Raw genomic sequence first — 22,673 nt, 5'->3', positions numbered from 1 at the left:
CACTTTTCAGGCTTTTATGTGTTGCTTTCATTTCCTATAAACCTATAAAGGGAGATGCTTATTAAATTAAAACTCGGTATTCGAAGGTGAGCTATTTGTTCTCTTCACACTGACATAAACTTGAGCAAAGTCATTTGAAAAATATTGTGACTTTGGTTTTGTTGACATTTGAGTGAGTCTTCGCTCAGATATAGGACACTAAAACTGCGATAAAATGTCATGATGTTTCGATTGTTGAAGAGATGAGTACTGGATAATGAAGAGTGGGTACCAAACTCCGGGTTCAGGGGCCTGCTCTGGCCCTGCTGGTCATTTTATTTGGCCCACAGGAGCTTGATATGTATATCGCCGCAAATGCGATCTACAATTTAACAGCTTGTTTTTTGACAGACAGTAGATGGCAATCTATTTAGAGGGAACAAATCTGAGTGTTATGTGGGTAGCAGGTGTAGAAGGAGGAGAATTGTTACCAGCTAATCACAGAGATAAGGAAGCTAAATTCAACCAATAGGAATTAAAAGCAGGCTGAAATCACGTACTTTGTCTTCATCCCAGTAACCAAACCTGTGTTTAAAAGCCCTTAACACCTAATAAGCCAAACCGGCGTTTTACATTTGTATCAGCCAAGTTAGCACATCTATTCCCACAGCGGCTGAATGAGCACAGTCAGGACACTTGTCAAAGCTATTTCTGGTCAGACCTCTCAGAGTTTGACTCTGAAGCGGCTGATGTGAGGAGAAGTCCGTGGTAGAAAAAAGAATCAGACTTTAGAGTCACTGCTGAGAGGCTTTCTATAAATGAACTGTTCATGCAAGTCTGTGTGACTGATCAGAAACCAGCGTATCCTCTGGTCTAACCTGAGCAGCGATTTATATAAAGAGTCCCATCTTTCCACAAGCGTGCGAGTCTCAGCCCCATGAGGTCACTTGTCTGACGTACGACCAGGGAAATTCAAATCGAGGGTGGGGTTGACAAGAAGTTGAGCTATCGCAGCCCCAGCATTGACTTCCTCCATGAAGTAAGAGTTCAGCTAAAATGCATCCTGAAAGCGCAAATATAAACCTTTGATTCTGACCATGAGCTTTCTAGTTCATTCACAGTGACCTGTTTCCAAGACAAACGGTGACCCAGGGCTCTGAGCTGATCAGAGCCTATTGGGAACATAGACAGTATGATAGTGAAACATATTGACCTCGCTGCTCCACTTCACGCATCACTGCCCTGCTGTGATTATCTTCTCACAAACAAAGCCTCAGCCTCACCATCATGGGTGCAGGTAGACCACATACATCACCACGAACGCACAGCTCTGTCGTGTGTAAATCTGGCTGCAGCCGCCGCGCCTGCTGTTCCAAGGACAAAGAGGGATTTGGATATTGTTGCGTTAATCTGTCTCTCTATTCAGTATTTGGATACGCACATGTTGAAGGACACAAATTGTTTTTCTCACCAAAAAAGGAAAAAACTGGGGGGAAAAAAACCCTGCAACAGGCGTTTGTGCGTGAACACTCTCTCGCACACTCTGAGGGGTGGAAATGAAGCAGGAGGCGCCGCGACGTTGCTCGCTGATAAGACAGGAGCAGGATAATAAGTTTGTGTTGCTTTCCTGAGGTCAAGGTGGCTGCAGTGTGGACACACAAGCGTCCTTGCTAGTGTGTTGTCTTCCTTCCCTCCCAGTCAGAAATGGAACATATCACTGTAGAACTTCTGTTGTGAACTGAGACAAACTGGCTTTATAGCACCAGAAATGTTTTTGGATGTTTAAAGGCATCTTGAGGGTTCTTTCAAAATAACTTTTCTCTCGTGGTTTTTACGTAACTGTTGTTGGACATTTGGCTTCATGCCGAAACATGTTTGTTGTTACATAAATGAGTTGTTTTTGAAGCCGACCTTGGAATGGAAGTCCATTTTAGCCGACTCACAAACACTTAACTAGACAATATGGCTGCATGAATTTAGCCAGAAACTAAATCTCAGTGACTACCTGCCACCTGTTTTTTAACCATATAAATCAAATGCAACACAGTCATGCTACATTCAAACTAAAAGAGACACAAAACTAGCTTTTATATCTGGAAAAGAAGGCTGAATATAAAGTGTATTTCTGGTTAATTGTAAACATGACAAGTCATAACATGTCTAAAACACAGCACCATGTGCATATGTATCTTAAACTGGTGTGGACCAACCCAAAACAGAGCAATGCTTCCATCATCAGAAGAATAACCAATAGGTGGCTCATCATTTTGTTCAAGGTCATTTTACTGACCTTGTTTTTTACTCAAGGCCACAACTGTTGTGTATTGACCGAGCCATATGAACTCTCATTGACGATGGCAAATGGCCCCCTGGCTATGAACTGGGCATTTCTTATTTGATGGCCAAAACGCAACATCAAGGCAGCATCAACACCAGTCTACTTCTTCACTGTGATACATTCCGTTTATAGCCATTTGCTGTCCACTGTTGTTTTGAATGGTGACAGTGGGTATGTTTGTCTGTTTGTGACAGTCTTGCACACTATCTGCCCCGAGGAACAGGGTCAGTTCACAAGCCTGTAACACACCATAACAATAATAATATACAGTAGTAAAACATTTTACAGCTCATAGGTATGGATGGTGTTCCTCACACATATTCCCTCACTGACCTTCCTTCAAACAGACGCCCCTCCTTTCCTGAAAAACTTTACAAAATATGATTCACTTCCGTTTCTACTGAAAGGGCTTGTTTTGCACCGTGGCTCGGATGATGAGAAACACTCACAGCAAATTTCATTTGTGTTTTGTTGTGCTGTTTCGAAACGGACCAGTCATCGAAGACTATGTTCACTATGCTTATTATTGTCTGTTGGTTACCAAGACTGCAGTTTTCCTCATTCAGCACAGTCTTATGTGCCTTTTTTCTTAGCACTTTACTTTCAGCTCTCACCTCTTCTTCTTCCAGCGTATCATCTTCCTCCATCTCACCCTGTCCTCTGCTTCCTCTTCTCATATCTATCATCATAATGCATTCGTATGGTTTTATATAACATGTTGTGCATGTTCATAATCATGTATGGTAACTCATGACAAGGTTTGTAAAGTATAATAAGTTGTGGACTAAATCTAGTTGTAATGAGTCAAGAGCCCCTGAACCTTAAAAAAGTTATTACACAGTTATTGCTAATAGCACTACTCTGTCAAATTCTGCACCATATCGTACTTCAGAAACCTTGGTATAAGTTCCATCAGGCATGACTGTAAACATTCATAACATATTTTATTAAGTGTTATTGATGCTTTTGATGTCTTATGAAGAAACTATGAAGGTTACTTTTTAATGCTTTGAACAGAGCCCATTTCTCTTTTCTGGTCTCAGCAGTCTTTACACTATGACTGCGTCAAATACATGTAGCTTCAGTTGAAGATCTACACCTCTTTACGTACACTTTTGGATGTGTTTGTGTGAATTCACAAAGAGCGAGGCATCTGGTTTATTGCGCCCATGTATTTACCCCCGGGTCAGCAGTCTGCCTGGTATTTGGAATTTTTAAAAAAATAAAGCAAACAAAAAGGAAAAACTGTTTTTGTTTAAAGGAATGTTTTCCTGGATCTTTGCAGTCCAATTCATTTGGGGCAGATTTAACGCTCTGTGAATGTCCTCAATTTTCATAGATCTGTGTTGTGTGACGCAGCAGTTCATGATCTCTCATCACGAAAACCCCAATCTCCTCCAACTCTGCGTTATCTCACACCTTTGGCCTGAAATATGCACCATTGTGTCGACTCCTCCCCCTCGGATGGAGTGTGTTTAGAAAACATCTGGTGGGGAAGAGGTGTGAGGGAGGAGTGAGTCCTGGTTGCCAAAATATCTGAGCTGCTGTTGAATGCCGAACATCTGGATCGGGGAGAAATGTTCTGTCTGTGGAGTGTGCGAGTCAAGCCGCCAACGATATCAATCCGACTCACATCTGGCCGCCACAGCTGGGCCCACATGACTTCATTCAGTCTTCACACAGACTATTTAAGAGGCAACACAGAGGTGACCGACATGTTGCCGAGTGACTGCTTGTCCACTTTATCCAGCCCTGCCACTCAGAATTTAGCAGTTTATGAGGCGGATGCAAATGTAGGACATTTTCTTTCGCCTTTCATTAGTCCTTGTAGACGATCTTTGAACTGCGGCCCAGTTCCTGGTGTGTATTCCGGGAGATCTGGAACCTTTCAGTTTAAACTGCTTTCAGGAATAAAGAAGAAACGAGCTGCATAGTTGTCCTGGGGATCAGGAAGGAAGCAGCTTGAAAGTCGACTGTTGTGTGTTCATCTGCTTGTAAACTTAGCTCCGCAACACAAACACCATCCAGATTGATGCTTCCTCAAAAGACTGGACCGAGCACAAACCGTGTTCTGGCTCCCGGCCTGATGTCTGTGTAGTCTACATGGAAGTCCATTCTCAACTCTGATTTATAGATTTAACGTCTCCTGCCAGCTCTGTGTTTTTCCTCTCAGATGTTTTCTGTCGAACAGTGTCAGATCGCATGCAGGTCAACAACTCCACCCTGGTGTCTCTCAAGCGACTCCATCAAAGTATTTATATAAGCACCTTTTAATTCCTTCACACCATGGCACTTGGCATGGGGATTATTTTTGCTTCAAGTCTGCAGGTGTTATGAGCGCAGTATTTTCCAGATAAAAAAAAGAACAGAAACTTATTTTGTGTTCTTTTTTTTAATAAATACACAATAATAATTCAATATAATGACATAAGTGAACTGAATTTTTGCTATCCTGTTAGAGAAATAATTTAGGATGTATATTTACATTGAAGAAAAAAGAAAGAAAACACATTCTCTTAGTTTTAAAAATGTGTTTGAAATATGCATCCTCATCATTTATTTATTTATTCATCGCTCAGCCTAAATGTCGTTCACTGCTGACTAACAGTTGATGAACAGACTTTCTCGCCTCATCCTCAAACTTCTCTCCTCTGAGCTGTCCTTCTTCACTGGCCAGTCATTTGTCACTTGTCCCAGAAGCTCAGGCTCAAATCTCTTCCCCCGCTGTGCTAAATATGAGGGCAGTGAGAGGCCAGTCTGTGTTTCCCAGCTAGCACCTCCTCTACCCCACCCGCCGCTCACTACTGCTCCCGGCTGTCTCCTTTTGTCGGAAACAACGCACCGACCAGCAGTCGTTCGCTCTCTCATTCACCTTCGGGTGCCATGTGTCACTTGGTGCTGTGCCCAGAAACGACTGGCACAATCCGGGACATGTGTATACATTGAGCGGTGTGTGTGCGTGTGTGTGTGACTGTCCCTGGCATCCAGTGCATGTCAGTAAGCAGTGGAGCTGCTCCGCAGCAGTTGCAGTTTGAATGCTCGGCATGACACACAATGAATGTGTGTGAGACAAGAACCTAGAATTGCCAGCTCTTCCGGCATGTTAGACCAGACAACTGCTTCCCAGATATGATGGCTGAATGTGTGGGTATATATGAGTGTGTACAGAATCACAGCGCTTTACTCCTCCTCAGGACACATGTCAATGATTTTCATTGACTTCACGTCTTCATTGTAGGATTAGTTTAAATTTCCCAGGCTGTAACACCGAGGATGCCGATTTCTACCACGACCAGGCGGTGAGAAAATACTTGAAATTACATTTCCATGCATTTGAAATCAGGTTAAGGAGGAGTCGATGCCAAGAGGATCACACTTTTTTTTTTTTAACACAATTTCATCCTTTTTTTTCTTGGGAGATTTGCATATCAGACTGTTGCCTCCAGATTTGTTTTGTGAAGCAGCCAACTTGTTTCTCACGCAGTAGAATGTGGAGGAAGAGATTGACGGAGGAGCGCCAAGGATGTCATAGTGAAAGCTGAAAATGCTTTGTCTGTCTGGGCGTACACAGCGAGTCACACGTCTCAAAAGATTGCTCTTTGTTTACATTTTTTATTGTGTTATAATCTTAAAATCCAAAAACGTGTGTGTGAATGAGAGGGAGCCAAGTGGACGGGTGAAGTTACAGGATGTAAAGATAAAGAAGGTGGAGGATTTTTAGTACTTAGGCTCTACTGTCCAGGGCAATGGAGAGTGTGAGAAAGAGGTGAAGAAGTGGGTGCAGGCAGGATGAAATCATTGGAGAAAAGTGTCAGGTGTGATGTGTGACAAAAGGGTGTCAGCAAGGATGAAAGGGAAAGTGTACAAAACAGTGGTCAGGTCAGCAATGTTGTATGGTTTGGAAAGTGGCACTGAGGACAAGACAGGAGGCGGAGCTGGAGGTAGCAGAGATGAAGATGCTGAGCTTCTCTCTGGGAGTGAGCAGGATGGATAGGATCAGGAAGCAGTAGATCAGAGGGACTGCACATGTCAGGTGTTTAGGAGACAAAGTCAGAGAGGCTAGATGGAGATGGTTTGGACATGTACAGAGGAGAGAGAGCCAGTACATTGGTAAGAAGATGTTGAGGTTGGAACTGCCAGGCAGAAGGTGGAGAGGAAGGCCAAAGAGGAGAGTTATGGAGGTGGTGAAGGAGGACATGAGGTTTGTAGGTTTGAGAGAAGAGGAAGCAGAGGACAGGGTGAGATGGAGGAGGATGATCCGCTGTGGCCACCACTGAAGGGAGAAGCCCAAAGAGAAAGAAGAAGAAATCTTAAAATCCAAATTTGTTAATCCAGGAATACAGGCCTGAGAATGATGGTGGATTATACATGTTTCTTTCAGCTAACTGTTGCATGATGGGCCATCAATGAGGTTTCATTGCTGGCCTAGATGCAGTAGGTTAATAGTTCATTCAGTGTCTCTGTGTACTATTTTGAGTTGTGCAAGTTATGAACTCGTTCATATGAGAATAAAGTCCGCACACCTTTGGGGGCGGACAATAAAGACGGAACCACAACAAAGACGAAAAGAGAAATAAAGACCAAAGCTCCATGATGAGGAAACCTTAAACAAATGCACCTGTCTGAAGGCAGATGATGGACGTCGCTGCTGTAGATACATGCTGTAAAGGGAAAAGAGCCTGAGTGAGGGGAGGACGTGAGTGCGGCGGAATGGTGCGCTGATTACCATTTTAAAACAGGTCATGCTTTTATGCGTTTCAATATGCTGGAGAATTAGCAGTGAGGAGCAAGACAGCGGACGTGCTTATCAAGGGGGAGTGTGTTTATTCACAGACTGAGTGAGTCAGTGTATATTGAACATGGGAAGTGGTTTTCACCTCTGTTATTTTGTGGACAGCAACATTGTGGCACTAATGTCAATCTCGATGTTGTTACCCGCGATTGCTGCTAAAGCTGCTAATAAAGTGAATAGTTCCCTCATTAAACATGTGACCATGATGCCAAACATTCTGAATTTCATGTTAATACAGCTCTGCCTTGCTTCAGTAGTCAGAACTGAGCCTGGTTAAGAAAAGAAAAAGTCGTGATTATGCGATAACAGTGTTGCTCTCGTCCGCAGCAGCAGGGAGCACGTGACCCCGGAGATGAACAAGCTTCGCCAAAGTCTGCGGAGGAAGAAGCCCACCTACGTGCCAGAGGCCAGCAGACCGCATCAGTGGCAGGCGGACGAGGAGGCGGTTCGGAAGGGCAAATGCAACTTCTCGGTCAGGGTGAGTGTCGCAAGGCCAGCGGAGGAGACAGATGATCAGTGGCTTCAGGAGGTCACTGACCTTTCCGTTTTGGTGTGAAACGGTGGCGAGAAGTGAGGGATTACAGTTGCAACATGAAGTCATTATTTTTGGATCTGAAAATTGCACCAAAGGCTGACGTCTCCTGCCGTGTGACAGAGGATCAGAGTCTGGGCAGAAGCTGATCCGGTCTTTGCTTTCAATTATTGGGAATTTACTGTCTGGAGGAAGTAACAGCATGGCACCACAGTGGGCACCTTGCATTCACGGGCATTGCCCCCTCTAGTGACAGGTTATGCCCCTCGGAAGGCAGCTTGTTTAATATAGTTTATATTTAATAATGCAAATACTTTCACGATTAAATGACAAATAAAAAAAAATGTTGAATCATGTTTATGATTGTTTACGCTGCCGCTGCTTCTTATTGTTCTGCTGTGACTCGTGACCCAAAATGAATAACGTCATCTTTCAAGAAACATGACATTTTCATCCTTATGCAAATTATATTGAAAATAAAAATAATAATAATACATTACATTGACTGAATGCCTCCCCCCATCAGGCTTGTTTTGGAGCCGCCACTGCACTAAAGCGATACAGCATCTGAATATGCAAGGCATGGTTGATGCAGATTACAGTGTGTAGCTTTGTTTAAATCTACCCAGTGAAATACATTTCAGGGTAAGAAACTTGGCAAAATGTCCCTGTGACGGACACGCCCACTCACCAGGGGCTGGTAGATGGAGCGGATCCAGCAACAGTCAAGGTGGCCTTGGGCGAGACAATAATCCCTCAACTGCTCTGTCTAGTAATTGCATGGTAAAATCCAAGAGGGAAAACCGAAGATTTCAGCTCATCTCCCACCTGACTGATGTACGCTCCCTGCAGAATGGCATCTCATTAACAAGCAGCAACAGTTACTCATTTATGAATTCCTTCTTTGATATTCTCATGATCAGAGATCAGATAAGACGAAGCAGGAAGTGGCCTGAAGAATCCTTATTGCCACGTCGAGCGCCTCAGGCGCGACACATGTTTTTAAGATGTGGGACTTATCAAACCTCTTCCACTAGACTCTTGTTACTAGAGGAACAATGTGGCAGGAGGCAAATGATCAGATCACCAGGGAAATATTCTCTAAGGGTTTGAGAGATCTTTCCATGGTCTAGTCACCAACTAGTGGACTCCTAGTCCGTAACTGGTGATTTAATGGGAGGGAAAAGTCCACACAGATAGTGATGTCTCTTTCACAGCTATGAGAAAAACTCTGGTGTCTCTTCTTTTTTTTTATCGAAAGTTTTGTCAGGCAAAAAAAAAAACTTCCTGCTGAAGGCCAAAATTGCATTGAAGGCTTCAGGTGCACTTGAAATGGTGACTCATGCTGGGCCCGCTATATGAATAGAAAAGTCTTGTGGGCCTCACAGAATGACTGGATTTGGCCCCCAGAACTCGAGTTTGGCATGTGATTTAGCTCACTGAATAATTTTCCGTGATAAAATGTGTGGAGTCAGAAGTACAAGGACTCAAACTAAAGAGGACCAAAGGAAAAACAAGCGCTGCAAATATTATGGACTAAACTACACAAGATTATATTAGATTTCATTCTCTTAAATCTGCCTGCCCACAATTTGGAAGTCTGTAATAATGGTCAAGTTTTTTATTTTTATTTTTATTTTTTTATTATTATTATTATTATTTTTATTTTATTTTTATTTTTCAAAAGATTAAAATATTTATGCACATTAAACAATAGTTTCAAGTGATAGAAGAGGCATGGAAGAATGAAATACTCAATAAATGTAAGTCTACCGTGCTGTAGCTTTGGATATGGTTTGTGATGGATTTTGTAGTGTTAAAATTGTAGAGTAGGAATTTCAGGTGTCCTGTACAGTACGTGGCCTTTTTTTTCTTTGAAGGTTGTTTTTTGTTTGTGAACATCTGACCATCCTTTTTCAGCACTGAGGTTATGATAGAACTCTTGGCAACAGAGTATTAGAAAATAATAATAGAAAAACAATGAAAAAATGCGTGATAATGTGCAAGATAATTCTGCATGGTAAACTACTATGATTGTCACATTGAAGTCATGTCTTGAATCCGTCTCATCTCTGGCCAGAAAATGATGGTTCAGTGTCACATTTGCTGAGGTTCAACTGCGTGTGCTGGATGTGTGAAGACAGTGTTATTAAAAGACCCTGCTATTTCTGCTCTGTGAATCGGTTTGTCTACCAACAAGGGGACTGGAGTCATTGTGGCATCTTGCAAAAGAAAAATGATGCAGCATCAGTGTGGGAATATAAAGGCCACCGCTCACAGAGAAACACACAGATCTTTGCCCAAGCTTTCTTGTTATTGATGGTCTCATTTGTTGATACGCAGCTGGAGCGTGCACATGTGCCTCTCAGAGTCCAAGTGATTCGCTGCAGATCCAGAGGGACTATGACAAGATGGAGTCCACAGGGGCATGGATGATGAGATGCTGTTATGGATTAGACGGGCGGGAGGAAATGGCAGTGTGAAGGATGCTGGGAGCAGATGGAGAGACACTGGTGGGGAGATGAGATGGAGTTAGAGAGGAATACAACACTACTTACAGAAATTGGTTGAGACAATAGACAACCACTGCATGCACTTTTTAATGTATTTCTATTTACAGGAACGTGAGTTCAGGGACGTCCCTGACATCGTGTGAAATCACTTAGCTCTCTCCGCTCGACTCCTGACTGGAGCAGCCGCGCTGGTTTTAATTGTGTCCCGGTGGGTTTGGCGCACATTGTGGTGCCTCAAACACAAAAGGATACCAGGCTGTAAATGACTTTGGTGCTCTGCTGCTTCGCGTCTTCATTATTACCACCCAACACACTGCTGTAAAGTCAAGTTGAGGGGTAATCTTGCAGCGTGTTTTGTGTATAATATAGCTTGCTGAGGCATCTGTCAGGTTTATTCACCATCACTGATGGTTCAGAGCAGATCATTGAAAAGCACCCATCCTCCACTTGACTCACAGACCCTTCAAAATAACCTTGAACTTTGTAGCAGGTGGCTGCTGCAGATTGAATCTTGTTGTGTTACAGATCAATAAAGTACAGTAGTGGAAAAAAAAGTTGTGTTCTGCTACTGTGTGCTGAACTTGATGATGGGATGGTTTCTTCATTCTGTTTGTCGATACCCACAATGTTAAGAGCTGATATACTGCAGGGATTCTGCCAGGAATTTTTTCATTTTTTTATGTTTACTGAATTGGTTACTTTACATTACTTCTCAGGAAAAACAATGTGTTTGTGATTCATCTCTCTCCAACCCATGCAGTCCATCTCTTCTTATTTCTATCTGTATTTTGTCTGTGTAATGCAGCCACAACTAATGAAACACTAAAATAACTTTCTAAATTTTTTCATGCATGAGATTTAATGGTCCGTACTTACTTTTAAACAAAAGGCATCATTTTCCTTCACATTTGAGTCATTCTGAAACCACAACAGCTGCTTTTGTGTGTGTGCAGATGGTAATAATGTTTTCAGGTTGTAATCATCTGTGTGTGCTCTCTGCAGTACCTGGGCTTGGTGGAGGTGGAGGAGTCGAGAGGAATGCACGTGTGTGAGGAAGCTGTGAAGAAGCTCAAAGTTGTGAGTACCATTAACACACGGCAGGTTTCCCTGAGCTCATTACAGAGTCGGCTGGAAGTATCGACCAAAGACTCGGTTGTTAAAAAAAAAAATCCTCCACTGTTCTCGCTCTCACTCCTGTTAGTTTCTCACCTTCACCCATATCCTGCCACATACTGTCCGGCGTGGAGGGTTTGATTCCCCATCGCGTCTCCTGCCAATCTGCCTCTAGGACGCCCAGCAGAGCAGAAAATACGATTTGGGACTCACTCTCGCAGCGTCCCCCCTGGGATGCAGGATTGGAGCTGGGAGCACGGGCCGGTGCTAGTCCACTGCACACTCACGTGTAGAGCGGCGATGTCCAAAATATACTACGATATTGCAACGATATATATTGTCAGATATTGTCAGAATTCATATAATTTTCGCTTCCTCTTTCTTCAACTGTCTCAAAAAGTTTTACTTACTGTCATTGCCAGCTGTCTATTCCCCTCAGTGGGATTATACAACAATCGAGGCTCCTTGTCGAGTCACAGTGTGTTTCAAAGCGTCGCTCTATTGTGCCGACTTTGTCTCCCTCTCTTACACATGCAAAAACATCTCTGCTGGCTCACTAGCTCTCACATGTGGAGTCTTTTTTAGTGCCGGTATTTTTAGGCAGGTCCATGCTGAGTGTGTTATTAGCTGTGCCTGGTGCCCTCGTCTACTGAGCCGATGCCAGCTGGCACGGTTTCCACTGCTGCCCTCTATTACCTCATTGTTATGTGGAACACTTCAGCGGGAGCAACCTGATCTGGAGAAGACTGTGTTCAAATGATGAAGTGTTCAAAAGCATTGTTGCTCTGTCCCTTCAGAGTGGGAAGAAGACAGTCAAAGCGGTTCTGTGGGTGTCAGCGGACGGACTCAGGGTGGTGGATGATAAGACCAAGGTAGGTAAACAAGCCTTCTCTTCATCCTGGTTGGGTCGTATGGTGCTGATGTGGGTGAGCGGACCATCAATAATAGACATGGAGTTATGTTGCGGTGGTTGTGTGTTTCGGTCTGCAGCTTCTCATCTTGACACTGTAAATCTCACTGCACAGGACCAGATCCTGAAGGACTCTCTTCAGGACTCTCTTCATTTATGAGTTTCACTCTATACCTCAATACATGGTCTCTGCGCTACTTCTCGCCCACTAGCCACTTGTTTGTGGCCCCTGAAATGTTCCTTAATCCTCTATTAAGAGCCTGACATGGATTGATGTACACATTTCAATCTTCTTCAAGCAGGAAGAGAGACCTTGGACTGTCATTACGGTAGTCCCCAGTGTATCTCCAGGAGGACCGCCCAAACCACGGAGCAGATTTACTGGTGTTTACTGCTGCCCATCGTAGTTTAACAAGAGTCATGAACTGAACAGACAAGTGCGACTAAAATGGTTCATGCAAGCTAGAAACATGAGCTTTCATGTGATGTATGCACATCCAGGAAGTCACCAAATGCACGCATCTTTAGCGCAGAGTTTACGAAAAAAGAGCTAGACTGTGTTATTACGTTACAAAATTAGTTGGAAAACTATTTTATTTTAGCTAGACGGCTAGTTTTTTTAGCGTGAGACTCTCCCAAAACAAGTCTGCGACTCAGAACTGGGGATGAGGGAGAGAGACCACCAGGCTGCTCAGTCCTGCGAAAAACACTCTTAATGGCCCAGAGTGAACATTTGTTAGTTCATTGTTCAGATTTATCTCAACTTATATTTCTAATTTGTTCATTCATGTCCTTCTAGGGATCTTAGCATGTTTACAATTGAAAATTCCAGGGGTGTTTCCATTTAAACAAAGAAATAGTCAAAAGCTAGTGATGTTGAATATATAGCACGTGTTGAAAATGTACTCACCTTCCAGCTTTATCATCAAGTCTGAGAAGAGTGGAGTGAAAAAACTAGCATGTATAGCTAGAACTCTTTATAGCTATGACGGCATTCCTGCTTTCTATTTTTGTTGTTGTTTGAAGTGTTGCAGTCTGGCATGCCGCCTGACCTCAATGACTTGATAAAATACATCTCTCATATTTGTGTTTGGGTTCCCCTGGTCTATATAATCAGCATGAGAGTTTTCATTTTCTTGGACAGTTCGTTCTGTGTGTCTCACCGTAGATGTTTAGCTTAGAGGGAAGGAAATGAAGTAACACTTGAGGTGGTGTGGAACAGGACAGAGATTGAGGAAAGCATCCAGTATAGCTGCCCCTCCTTTGTTATACTTCAGTTTTCTGTTGTTTGGAGCCCACCCACATGACCTCACCCCCCCACTTCCACCCCAGTCTCCTTCCTCTGTTTGTCTTTCTCAGCAATGATTGAATCTGAATATATGAAAGGATTGGGCTTTTCATATTCAGCCAACAAAAGACATGTGTGAGCCGCACTACTGAGCTACAGTTATGAGAACTTTGGCCCGCTGAGTCCATCTCAGAGCTCTGCTGCTATGGCTGTTATGAGCTTTGCTGTGTTCGGGGCCGCGCACCAGATGAAGAGTCTGAGTCAGAAAATCAGACACTGCTTGAGTACTTTCATTTCTCCCCTTTTTTGGGTATCAAAATCATGAAGACATTTTTAAAGCAAAGTTTTGCGATCTATTTTCAACTATATATTTTCTATTACAAATGATAACATATGAGGAGAGAATTCAAAACAAACATGTAAAATACACATGATTATCACATGAAACTCACTTGAACCCGCACTGCTGGGATTGTTTTCCACCTAATTGTATGGAATATGTTGTGTAGTATGTAGTATTTGGAAAGGAGCAGTAGAAAGGATGAAAAAAGTAGCATGACGTGGATGGGAATTATACTGAAGAAATCTGTAGATGAAATGAAATGAAACAAACTGAGAGGGAAAAACTAACAAAAAGACATGAGATGATCATTGTTAGAATAAAATATGAATAAAAACTGAAAATAAAAATCAGGAAACAAAAACGGAATGCAACTTTTAACTTGACCTTTATAAGTTATAGCTTCTCACTGACCTCTCGAGGGCCAAGCGGTTACATGTGGCCCCTGGGCCGTACTTAGCCTTAATTATCCCGATCAAAAATCTGAGGTCTCATATGTAATTTCTTTGTCTCTGCCTCCGCAAACTTCAATAAAGTCCCACTACAAGTGTTGAATCTTCCTTTGACGGGTGAATCAGAAAGCCTCTGTAAAACACCCACACAGCAATTAATGTGAGTCTGAATGCACAGAGCGCACATTCATCCGAGACGCGTCGCCGCTCAACCTTCATCTGCCTTCAGTGGAGACACAAGTTGCTTCAAGGTTTTTCTGCGATGAGGAAAAGCTGAGCGTCAGTGATGATAGTTTGAGTCTCCACGCCCTCCTGCTGTCAGGGGGCCGCTAAGACTTGGGTCTTTAGCATCCCGCTGTCCTTCCCCTCCCCGCACTCATCCTCTCCCCCTCTCTTTGTGTTCCGCGGCACTAAAAGAGAGGAAGCATGTGAGTGGATGAGTGTGTGAGCCCTTTGCCGTCTTTCTTCTCCCACTCAGCTCTTACTTTTTGGAGAGTCAGAGAGGTGAGCCCCGGGCCCCTTAATATACATGAAGAAAGAGCAGGGCCCCTCAGTCGCCGCTATAGACACCAAGTCTGGCTGAATAAGCCTCATGACTGAAAGAAGGGCAAGTGGTGGAAAACATCTACTAAAAAGACGGCTCACTTTTATGACTTAGTTCCCTTTTTTTTCTTTTGAGAGAGGCAGGTTAACTGAGGTCGAGACTCTTTGAAGAACTTGGTCATTTTTGTCATCGTGCTTTTACATGTTCATTTTATATTAATATTCTGTTCCACTAAAAATAAGTAATTTGCTTTTTAATGCATTTGTCAAATTCTCATTTTTAAATTTTTGCCAGCCTAAATTACCGTCATTACATCATGATAATTGTCTCAATTTTATTAACTGGAATGTCACATTAGAATTTTACACAAGAATACAGTTTTTCCCTTTTACAGGTGATTCCTTTTGTCGTTTACTTTTTAAAAAATAATTGTTCAGCTAAAAATATTCTATATAGTCCTCAATAGTTTTCTTAAACGCCCTTCTTCGTGATAGCACAACTCTTTACCTGCGACTTAATGTTCACTTACTATAGATTCAATTTTTGGAAGGCGCAAACTCATACGCAGTCAAAGTACTACAGGGCCCTGCAGCAGCAGTGACAGGGCAGCAAGCCAGTTGGCTAATGCGTAATGGAGAGGTGGACCCGTGACCTGATTGTAACCTGGGCTCGGTAAAATGTTTAAAAAAGTGCTTTGTCTGGGAAAGTTTGATGTGGTGCGAGATCCTTTTTATGACCGAGTCAAAAAAATGTCATTTCATTTTCAATACCCTCATGGTTGGTCCAAGAAGTGCTAAATTGCGTGGGCACTCTGAAGTGTGAAAGTTGTGCTGTTGTTGAAGCAAAATCTGACTACGGTTCTGACGGAGCTATCGTGTGAACCAGTCACTTGACTTGTGTCATTCTTCTAGAACGGCGTCCCATAGCAGCAGCACAAGCTGTTTGTTTGCACCTGAACAACAACAACCGACAACATCAGACTGACTCATATTGTCACTGATAAGAGTTTTCTTCAGGATTGAAACTGTGACTGACTGTGTGCTGCTTCTCTGACAGGATCTGATTGTGGACCAAACCATCGAAAAGGTCTCCTTCTGTGCTCCCGACCGCAACTATGACAAGGCCTTCTCCTACATCTGCAGAGACGGAACCACCCGACGGTGGATGTGCCACTGCTTTATGGCTCTGAAGGATTCGGTGAGTGGACTGTTTGTGCTCCCCTCCTGTGGTCAGATGACTGGATATAAAAAAGGATGTAATCTCTTTGTCTCTTTGCTGCTGATTCCGACTTGACTAAACCTGAGAGATGGAAGGTTGACACTGATCGGAGCCCATGCTGTCACGGGCCATTGTGCTTTCAGAACCTGCCACGGTTTCATCAGCTCAGACAGAGGGTTGGATTATTCATGTGGATGGAGGAGAGCGAGGCACAGACCTGCGGGATTAGGAGAGGGGATTAGACAGAAGCCTGTAGAGTTATCTGCCCATCTCTGTCTGTTTCTAATTCCACCACAGTGTCGCCCCATCCCACACACACTCACATCGCTGTCTGCAAGGGCAAAACTGCTGTGTAATATGAACAGTAGCATGGGAGTAAAGTGGATATTTTTGTGGTGTTATAAAGCAGGGTTCAATGTCAATTGTTTCTTTTCGTGCCTTCCACCAGGGGGAGAGACTGAGTCATGCTGTCGGCTGCGCGTTTGCCGCCTGCCTGGAGAGGAAGCAGCGCAGAGAAAAGGAGTGTGGCGTGACCGCGTCCTTCGATGCCAGTCGCACCTCATTCGTACGCGAGGGCTCCTTCCGCGCCAACTCCTCCAGCAGCCAGCCGGGCAGCGGCAGCGAACGAGATGACAAACTGGACAAAAAGAAAGGTGGGAAACGACAATGTATGTAATAGCTTCATTACTCTATTCATTCTATTTATAGCCATGAGAGATGTTATAAATCTACAGTTCTATATTTTGACTTTTCGCCTGTCCTATTCCTCTAGACCCGCCCTCTATTCCAGCTATGCCACCAGGCAATGCCTCCCCACCCGAGGGTGCGGCGTCCCCGATGGAGCGCCCGGAACCTGGCGGGCCGCATGCCATCCCCCGTCGCCACGCTCCCATCGAGCAGCTGGTGCGTCAGGGCTCATTCCGGGGATTCCCAGCGCTCAGCCAGAAGAACTCTCCCTTTAAGAGGCAGCTGTCGCTCCGCCTCAACGACCTGCCATCCACTCTGCAACGCAAGACCGACTTCCAGGCCAAGAACCCTGGTGAGTTCACAGCGGCTGAGAGGTGAAGACTCCAGAGGGATGGTACTGCGGCGCTGCTTCTGTCAGTCATCCAGGAGTTGGTGACTTTTTGTTGTAAACAGATCCATTTTCATTATTTTCCTGGCTGCAACTTAGAGATGAAATAACCCAAAAGGAGAACAGGAAGGTCATTGGTCTACGGCTAGAAAACAAACCCACACATCAACAGATTTGCCTTCACTTTCTTCCTTCACTGCGATTCACGTCCGTAAAAGCATCATCTGTCAAACAAAAAAACGTATTTAAACACTGCCGCCATTTTTTCCCTCCCAGATGAAGCGGCGTTAGATTCAAAGGCACGTAAAGTATAATAAATAAAAGCCGCTCTCTGAAGTGCTGTGATTATTTCTGCTGGTAACAACAGTGAGAGCGTATCTGCGACGCAAACATGCAGGTCTGATTACAGTCATTAGCAGATGAGAGAGAGGAAAAATCAACCGCTGCTCTCTTTACACATGCATTAGTCTCTTTTTTTCCCTGTGATTTCCTTTTGACACATCAAAACACAAGTTCATCACAAGCCAGCGTCTCCCCGGTGGTGACCCCGGGAATTGCATGTGCATTGATCTGTGCTGTCCGGATGATGTGAGCTGTGAAGCCGTCCACTGCATGAGCACTGGCCCTCAGCAACGTGGAGGAGCCTCTGAACTCGGTGGGATGCTCCTGAGTGGGGGATTCAGAGGGTCTCAGATGATCCCTCCACCCTCTAGTGAAACGTGCGGACTCACAATACACAGAATAGAGTATGGATTAAAAATGAAAATGTCATTTTGTGTCACCACTTAATGGTACAAAAGTCCAAATGATGAGAACGATCATGGGACAAAAGAACCACAATGGGGATTGTGTTTCTATTTATATCTGGGCTGGGTGCAGGAGAGCTTTGATGCTGCCGTCCTGGCTGAAGTCAGACCTGAACATTACACCACCTAATCCGCGCTGACTGGATCCATTACTTTTGGACTGGAAACGGGGATAAAGTCGGCTGAAGTGATAGCCGGGCTCGGCGCCTGGGCACTGCTTAGCTTGTTTACATTCTTGCGACATGTGTCTTTGTTTTGTTTCTTCAGCCCCTAATTGAAAGTTATTGAACACTGTTGCTGTGGTTGTGGAAGTATGTTCTGGTCGCCGGCCTTTCTGTTTGTTTCTGTCTGAGAAACGCCCGCTTTTTATGACCTGGTGTAGCTTACAAATCTAGTTGCTGCTCTGATGATAGAGGGAGGACACAACTGTCCCCAGGTTGAGTATGCACACTGACTTTGCCACCAATAAGTACTGCAAGTGAGGTTAGAGTTAGGGTTAAGTTAAAGGTAGGGTTTTCCTGAAGCATTTTTATAATATTGCTTGAACTGTAAACCTCATTCTCACACCACCTCTTGTGTTTGTGTGGCATGGTAAGGTTCAGAACCAACTCTATTCTGCCCTCCAGAATTGTTACTGTGAGGCCCCACAGAAGAGACCCACAAATATGTGTTGAGGAAGTGCAAAAAAGGACAAATCTCTACTGTGTCACATCGCAACACAGACGCACAGAATCTTGTTTCTAGGTCACAAGAGCCCTTGAGTACCATGTCATGACAGCTTAGTCAACATCTTTAATATCTGTTTGTTCCTCTCTCCCCTTTTCCTTGTTTGCTCCTCTGGCTCTGTGTCTTGCCAGTACTAGAGATGGACATGGGGCTGGCGTGTGGAGACAGCAGTATAAATGCCCTGTGCAGCCAGATCAACACTTCCTTTACCAGACCATCCGAAGAGTTATACGCCAACCCTTGCTCCCTGGCTGGCGCTGCCCCACCCTGCTCTGTGCCACCCATCCTACCCCCACCACCTGCCCCAATGCAGGGTGAGTCCGGTCAAAGACCACAGTATGAACTTCATGGTGATAAAGAGAGTGTTTTAATCGCTTCCATTCACACCTCTAGGTGCCTCCTCCTGGATGCAGCCGGAGCCTCCGCTGCACTCGCCACCACCAGCGTCGGTGGCCGTGCAGATGCAGAGCGGACACAAGCGGACTCCCTCTGAGGCAGAGCGGTGGTTGGAGGAGGTCTCTAAAGTTGTCATGTCCCAACAGACGCCACCCCCTGGTCCAACTATCCCCACCATCCCTGGTCCCCCAGCCGCGTCCAGTCAGCAGATATCCAGTTTAGCGTCTGTCCCGCCAGTGTCGACCATCTCAAGGCCGCTTGGCACCATGACAAAACCGCTCATCTCTGGGCCCCCGACACTTCCACCAATGTCCATATCATCTGTTCCTTTAATACCCGGGCCTCCAGTGTCAGGCCCCCCTATGTCGCTACCTTCCATGTCTATCCCCACTATGTCTGGTCCGAGCATGTCAGGGGCCCCTATGATACAGCCCTCACTACCTGGGCCTCCAGGGTCCCTACCCAGCTCAATGCAACCCTTTCCCTTAGTGTTTGATGGTACTCCTGCCGCCGTTGGAATGTTCGGCACCCAGCCTGTGCAACCCGCCTTCGTGCCCATGCAGACCTACATGCCAGGTTTGGCGAGCAGCATGACCTACCCCAACGCAAGTGTTCCCGTGGTTGGAATAACTCCGTCACAAATGGTTGCGAATGCCTTTTGCACAGCCACCGGCTCATCAGGCGGCGCAGCCTCCATTGGCTCTTCCAGTGCAGCTCCTAAAGGAGGATCCCTTGGTGTTCATGGTTACCCTGGGGCACAAGGTTCAGTTGGGCACACAGGGGGGTTCCCCTCGCAACCGTTCACTTCCATCGCTTCGATCAATGGCATCCCACCACAGAGCAGCAACATCATGAACCTTCAGAATGGGACCAACAGCGCTTGCATGAGCGGTAACTGGCCACCTGAGGGGAGCCAGCTAACTGCACCTGTCGCCGGAGATTCCCAAGATGATGACCGTTTTGAGGCCAAATGGGCTGCTTTGGAGAGCAAACCTGCACCTCTACAGCCGGGGAACAAGTCACCACCTGCAGCTGCCAACCCTTTCTCCAACAACTTGCAGAAGACGTTTGAGATTGAGCTCTAACTCAGTCAACCACTCCAGAACAGTTGACAGACTGAGAAGACGTTCGGCCAACTGAAGCATCTTCTATGAGAATCAGATGCTGGTTTTGAATGTCGATCAGCTGCTTCCCCGTGGAGCTCTTGAATCTGATCTTTAGCGATTCCTTTGAGCTCCGCCAGAGCTGCAGGGGGTGAGGACGCGACTGGGCTTCTGAAGGACTGGACGTATTGCTTGACTTGATCTGCCTCTCTTTTTCACTCAGCTTTATTGTACCTGCTCCGAGTCCGTGAATGTACCACATCTGCCCCCTGGAGGATGGAACTGGGCCGAGTGGTTTTTACTTTTTTATAAAGTAGGGATTCTGCTGTTGATTTCTTCAGGATGTGTTTGACAGGTCTGATGAACAGATGAGGATAAGAGTTGCGAGACCCCAGTGACCAAAACAAAGGACTCACCATCCAAAAGTAGAGATTATGGCCAAAATGATTTTATTTATTATATTTTATTTTTGTTATATTTTACGTTAACACGTTATAAATATCTATATATAGTTAAAAATCGACAGTGTTTCATAAGTGTTTTTGGGATATATTTATTTTGTTATGCAGTGGAGCAGGAACGACCGAGCGGTATAGACACACGTGCAAAAACAGTGGATTCATGTGAAACTAACTGGTCTGACAGCGAAGCGATATTTCAGTGTATATAGCAGCATGTTACTTTTTACCATCAGCTCTGACGTATATACACAAAAGTCTGTTTATACAATATGCTGCGCCACCCAGGAAGACAGCACCACAAGTCCTCCTCCGACCCGAGCAGCATTCACAAACCGGTCTCAGCTCCAACACCACTTCTTTACAATTCCAAACAGGGTTTCTTATCAGACGGCGAACATGACATTTAGCAAACCACGACAACAGAAACGTTCCAGAATATTAAGAGAGAAAGTGTCGCGAAAAGGATGTGAAGTAAGTGGACAAAAGAGGGAGTGGATTGCAGTATGTGATACCTTTACAGATCGCTAAGAAGAAAGTGGATAGGAAAAGGTGAGGCGCGTAAAGCATCACTATGGCGACGTTTCAACTGCAAGACAGCACACAGTTCTCAAGACCTTGATTCAGACCTACTCTTTAAGAGGATGCATTCATTTAAACAACACAGTTTAGAATTTATATGGACTTATTTTCTTTATTTCTGGACCTTGACTCAGCGCTATGCATTCATTGTTGAACAAGGTCATCACATAGGGGTTGCTCCGGAGTGTTATGCGAGTACTTCACGAAGATACATCAGTTCAAGATGACGGCCATATGACACAGTTACATGCCTTTTTCTTCTTTTCCTCCAGTGGTTGCCGCAGCTTTGTCCTCCTTAACTTATCTTGCACATCCTTCCTAGTCGCGCCTGATGTTTCCATTGTCCTCCTTTGTCACATGAACTTTATGTTTCTATTGCTGTCCTCCCGCATTTTTGCTATCTCCCAATCGTCCATTTAACCTGTCTCTCCCCTTCACTTCACTAATTTTATCTCCAAACCTTTCTACATGAGCTGTCCATCTCTTATGCTTGTTTCTAATCTTGTCCTTCACAGTCACTCCCAATTAAAAACCTAAGCATCTCCAACTCTGACACTCTGCTCCTTGTCTTTGTGTCAGTGCTGCTGTCAAACAAACATGAGAAGCCAGAGCATTTTCCTTTTCTTAGAATCAATTCATCTTTTTGCTTCACACGAGCATAAAAAACGTACAGAGGCAAAGACATGACATTGGGTTGTTTACATTAAAACTGTCCAAAAAATGTTAAAGTTAAAAATATTCACTGCTATTTACTTCATTTAAGCCATTAAACGTAAGTTTTACTTTGTTATGAAATAACAGAAACTGACGCTCTGATCTTGTCACTCTGGATTGAAAACTGTCGTTGGTCATGCACAGACCACAACCCACTCTGCAAGCGCCTACAGCCATTCACGCCCGGATCGTCCAGTTCTTGACTCATTTTACGGCTGAGGAAGTTGGCTGATTTGATTTTTCGCTCATTCTTTCTTAAGTTCCCCTCCTGCGTTGGTGGTCCACCTCTCTGCCCACGATGAATTGTGTTTCGTGTTGAGCAAACCAAACGACCTCATACACATGATTGTAAAGACATAGTTTAGCCGTGGTAACAAAGACAACCAGAGGAGTTTATTTTTAACCTTTATTTACAGAATTTCTTTTTGTATTTAAACCTACATATTTGTATTGTAAGTACATTGTACAAAAGATAATAAAGTAATATAATATTACATATGTGTGTGGGTGTACTTCATCTACCGTTCCAACAGAACTTTCCTCTCTGTTTGTTATGCACACAGAGGGACACTTTTTTTCATGGTGACAATTCTATGGAAGCCCATTTACGCCATGTTAAAAAAAAAAAACCTGGGAGAAATCAAAAAAGATTTTGGCTTGATTTTTTCAGGGATTTTTTTCTCCCACATGGCGAGAATGGGCTTAAAGTGGTGATTAAAAAAAGGTGCTGTTGGTGAAAAAACTCCCCATTAGTAAAACGTTCATTGCTGTCACTTGTACATTGTTATTAGTGT

At 44.3% G+C, this 22,673-nt stretch overlaps 1 protein-coding gene across 14 annotated transcripts in view; it reads left to right on the top strand.

Moving 5' to 3' along the window:
- The window catches only part of numbl (NUMB like endocytic adaptor protein), a 47,933-nt gene extending 25,618 nt beyond the window's left edge, over nt 1-22,315 (top strand). For 2 of the 14 annotated variants that reach the window (XM_053872851.1, XM_053872844.1), the window contains exons 2-9: nt 7,440-7,587; nt 11,157-11,231; nt 12,065-12,139; nt 15,858-15,998; nt 16,468-16,687; nt 16,792-17,058; nt 18,758-18,940; nt 19,020-22,315. In XM_053872851.1, coding sequence (XP_053728826.1) covers nt 7,462-7,587; nt 11,157-11,231; nt 12,065-12,139; nt 15,858-15,998; nt 16,468-16,687; nt 16,792-17,058; nt 18,758-18,940; nt 19,020-20,107 — 2,175 coding nt within the window. In that variant the 5' untranslated portion in view covers nt 7,440-7,461 and the 3' untranslated portion in view covers nt 20,108-22,315. Of the gene's footprint in view, nt 1-5,782; nt 7,156-7,436; nt 7,588-11,156; nt 11,232-12,064; nt 12,140-15,857; nt 15,999-16,467; nt 16,688-16,791; nt 17,059-18,757; nt 18,941-19,019 lie in introns of those variants that run through there. The other 12 variants (XM_053872850.1, XM_053872843.1, XM_053872855.1 and 9 more) reach the window with 11 other exon arrangements.
- The last annotated feature ends 358 nt before the right edge of the window (nt 22,316-22,673 follow it).

Source organism: Synchiropus splendidus, chromosome 8, assembly GCF_027744825.2.
Source record: "Synchiropus splendidus isolate RoL2022-P1 chromosome 8, RoL_Sspl_1.0, whole genome shotgun sequence".
Lineage (NCBI taxonomy): Eukaryota > Metazoa > Chordata > Actinopteri > Syngnathiformes > Callionymidae > Synchiropus > Synchiropus splendidus.
This window is presented reverse-complemented; position numbering and strand designations above follow the sequence as displayed.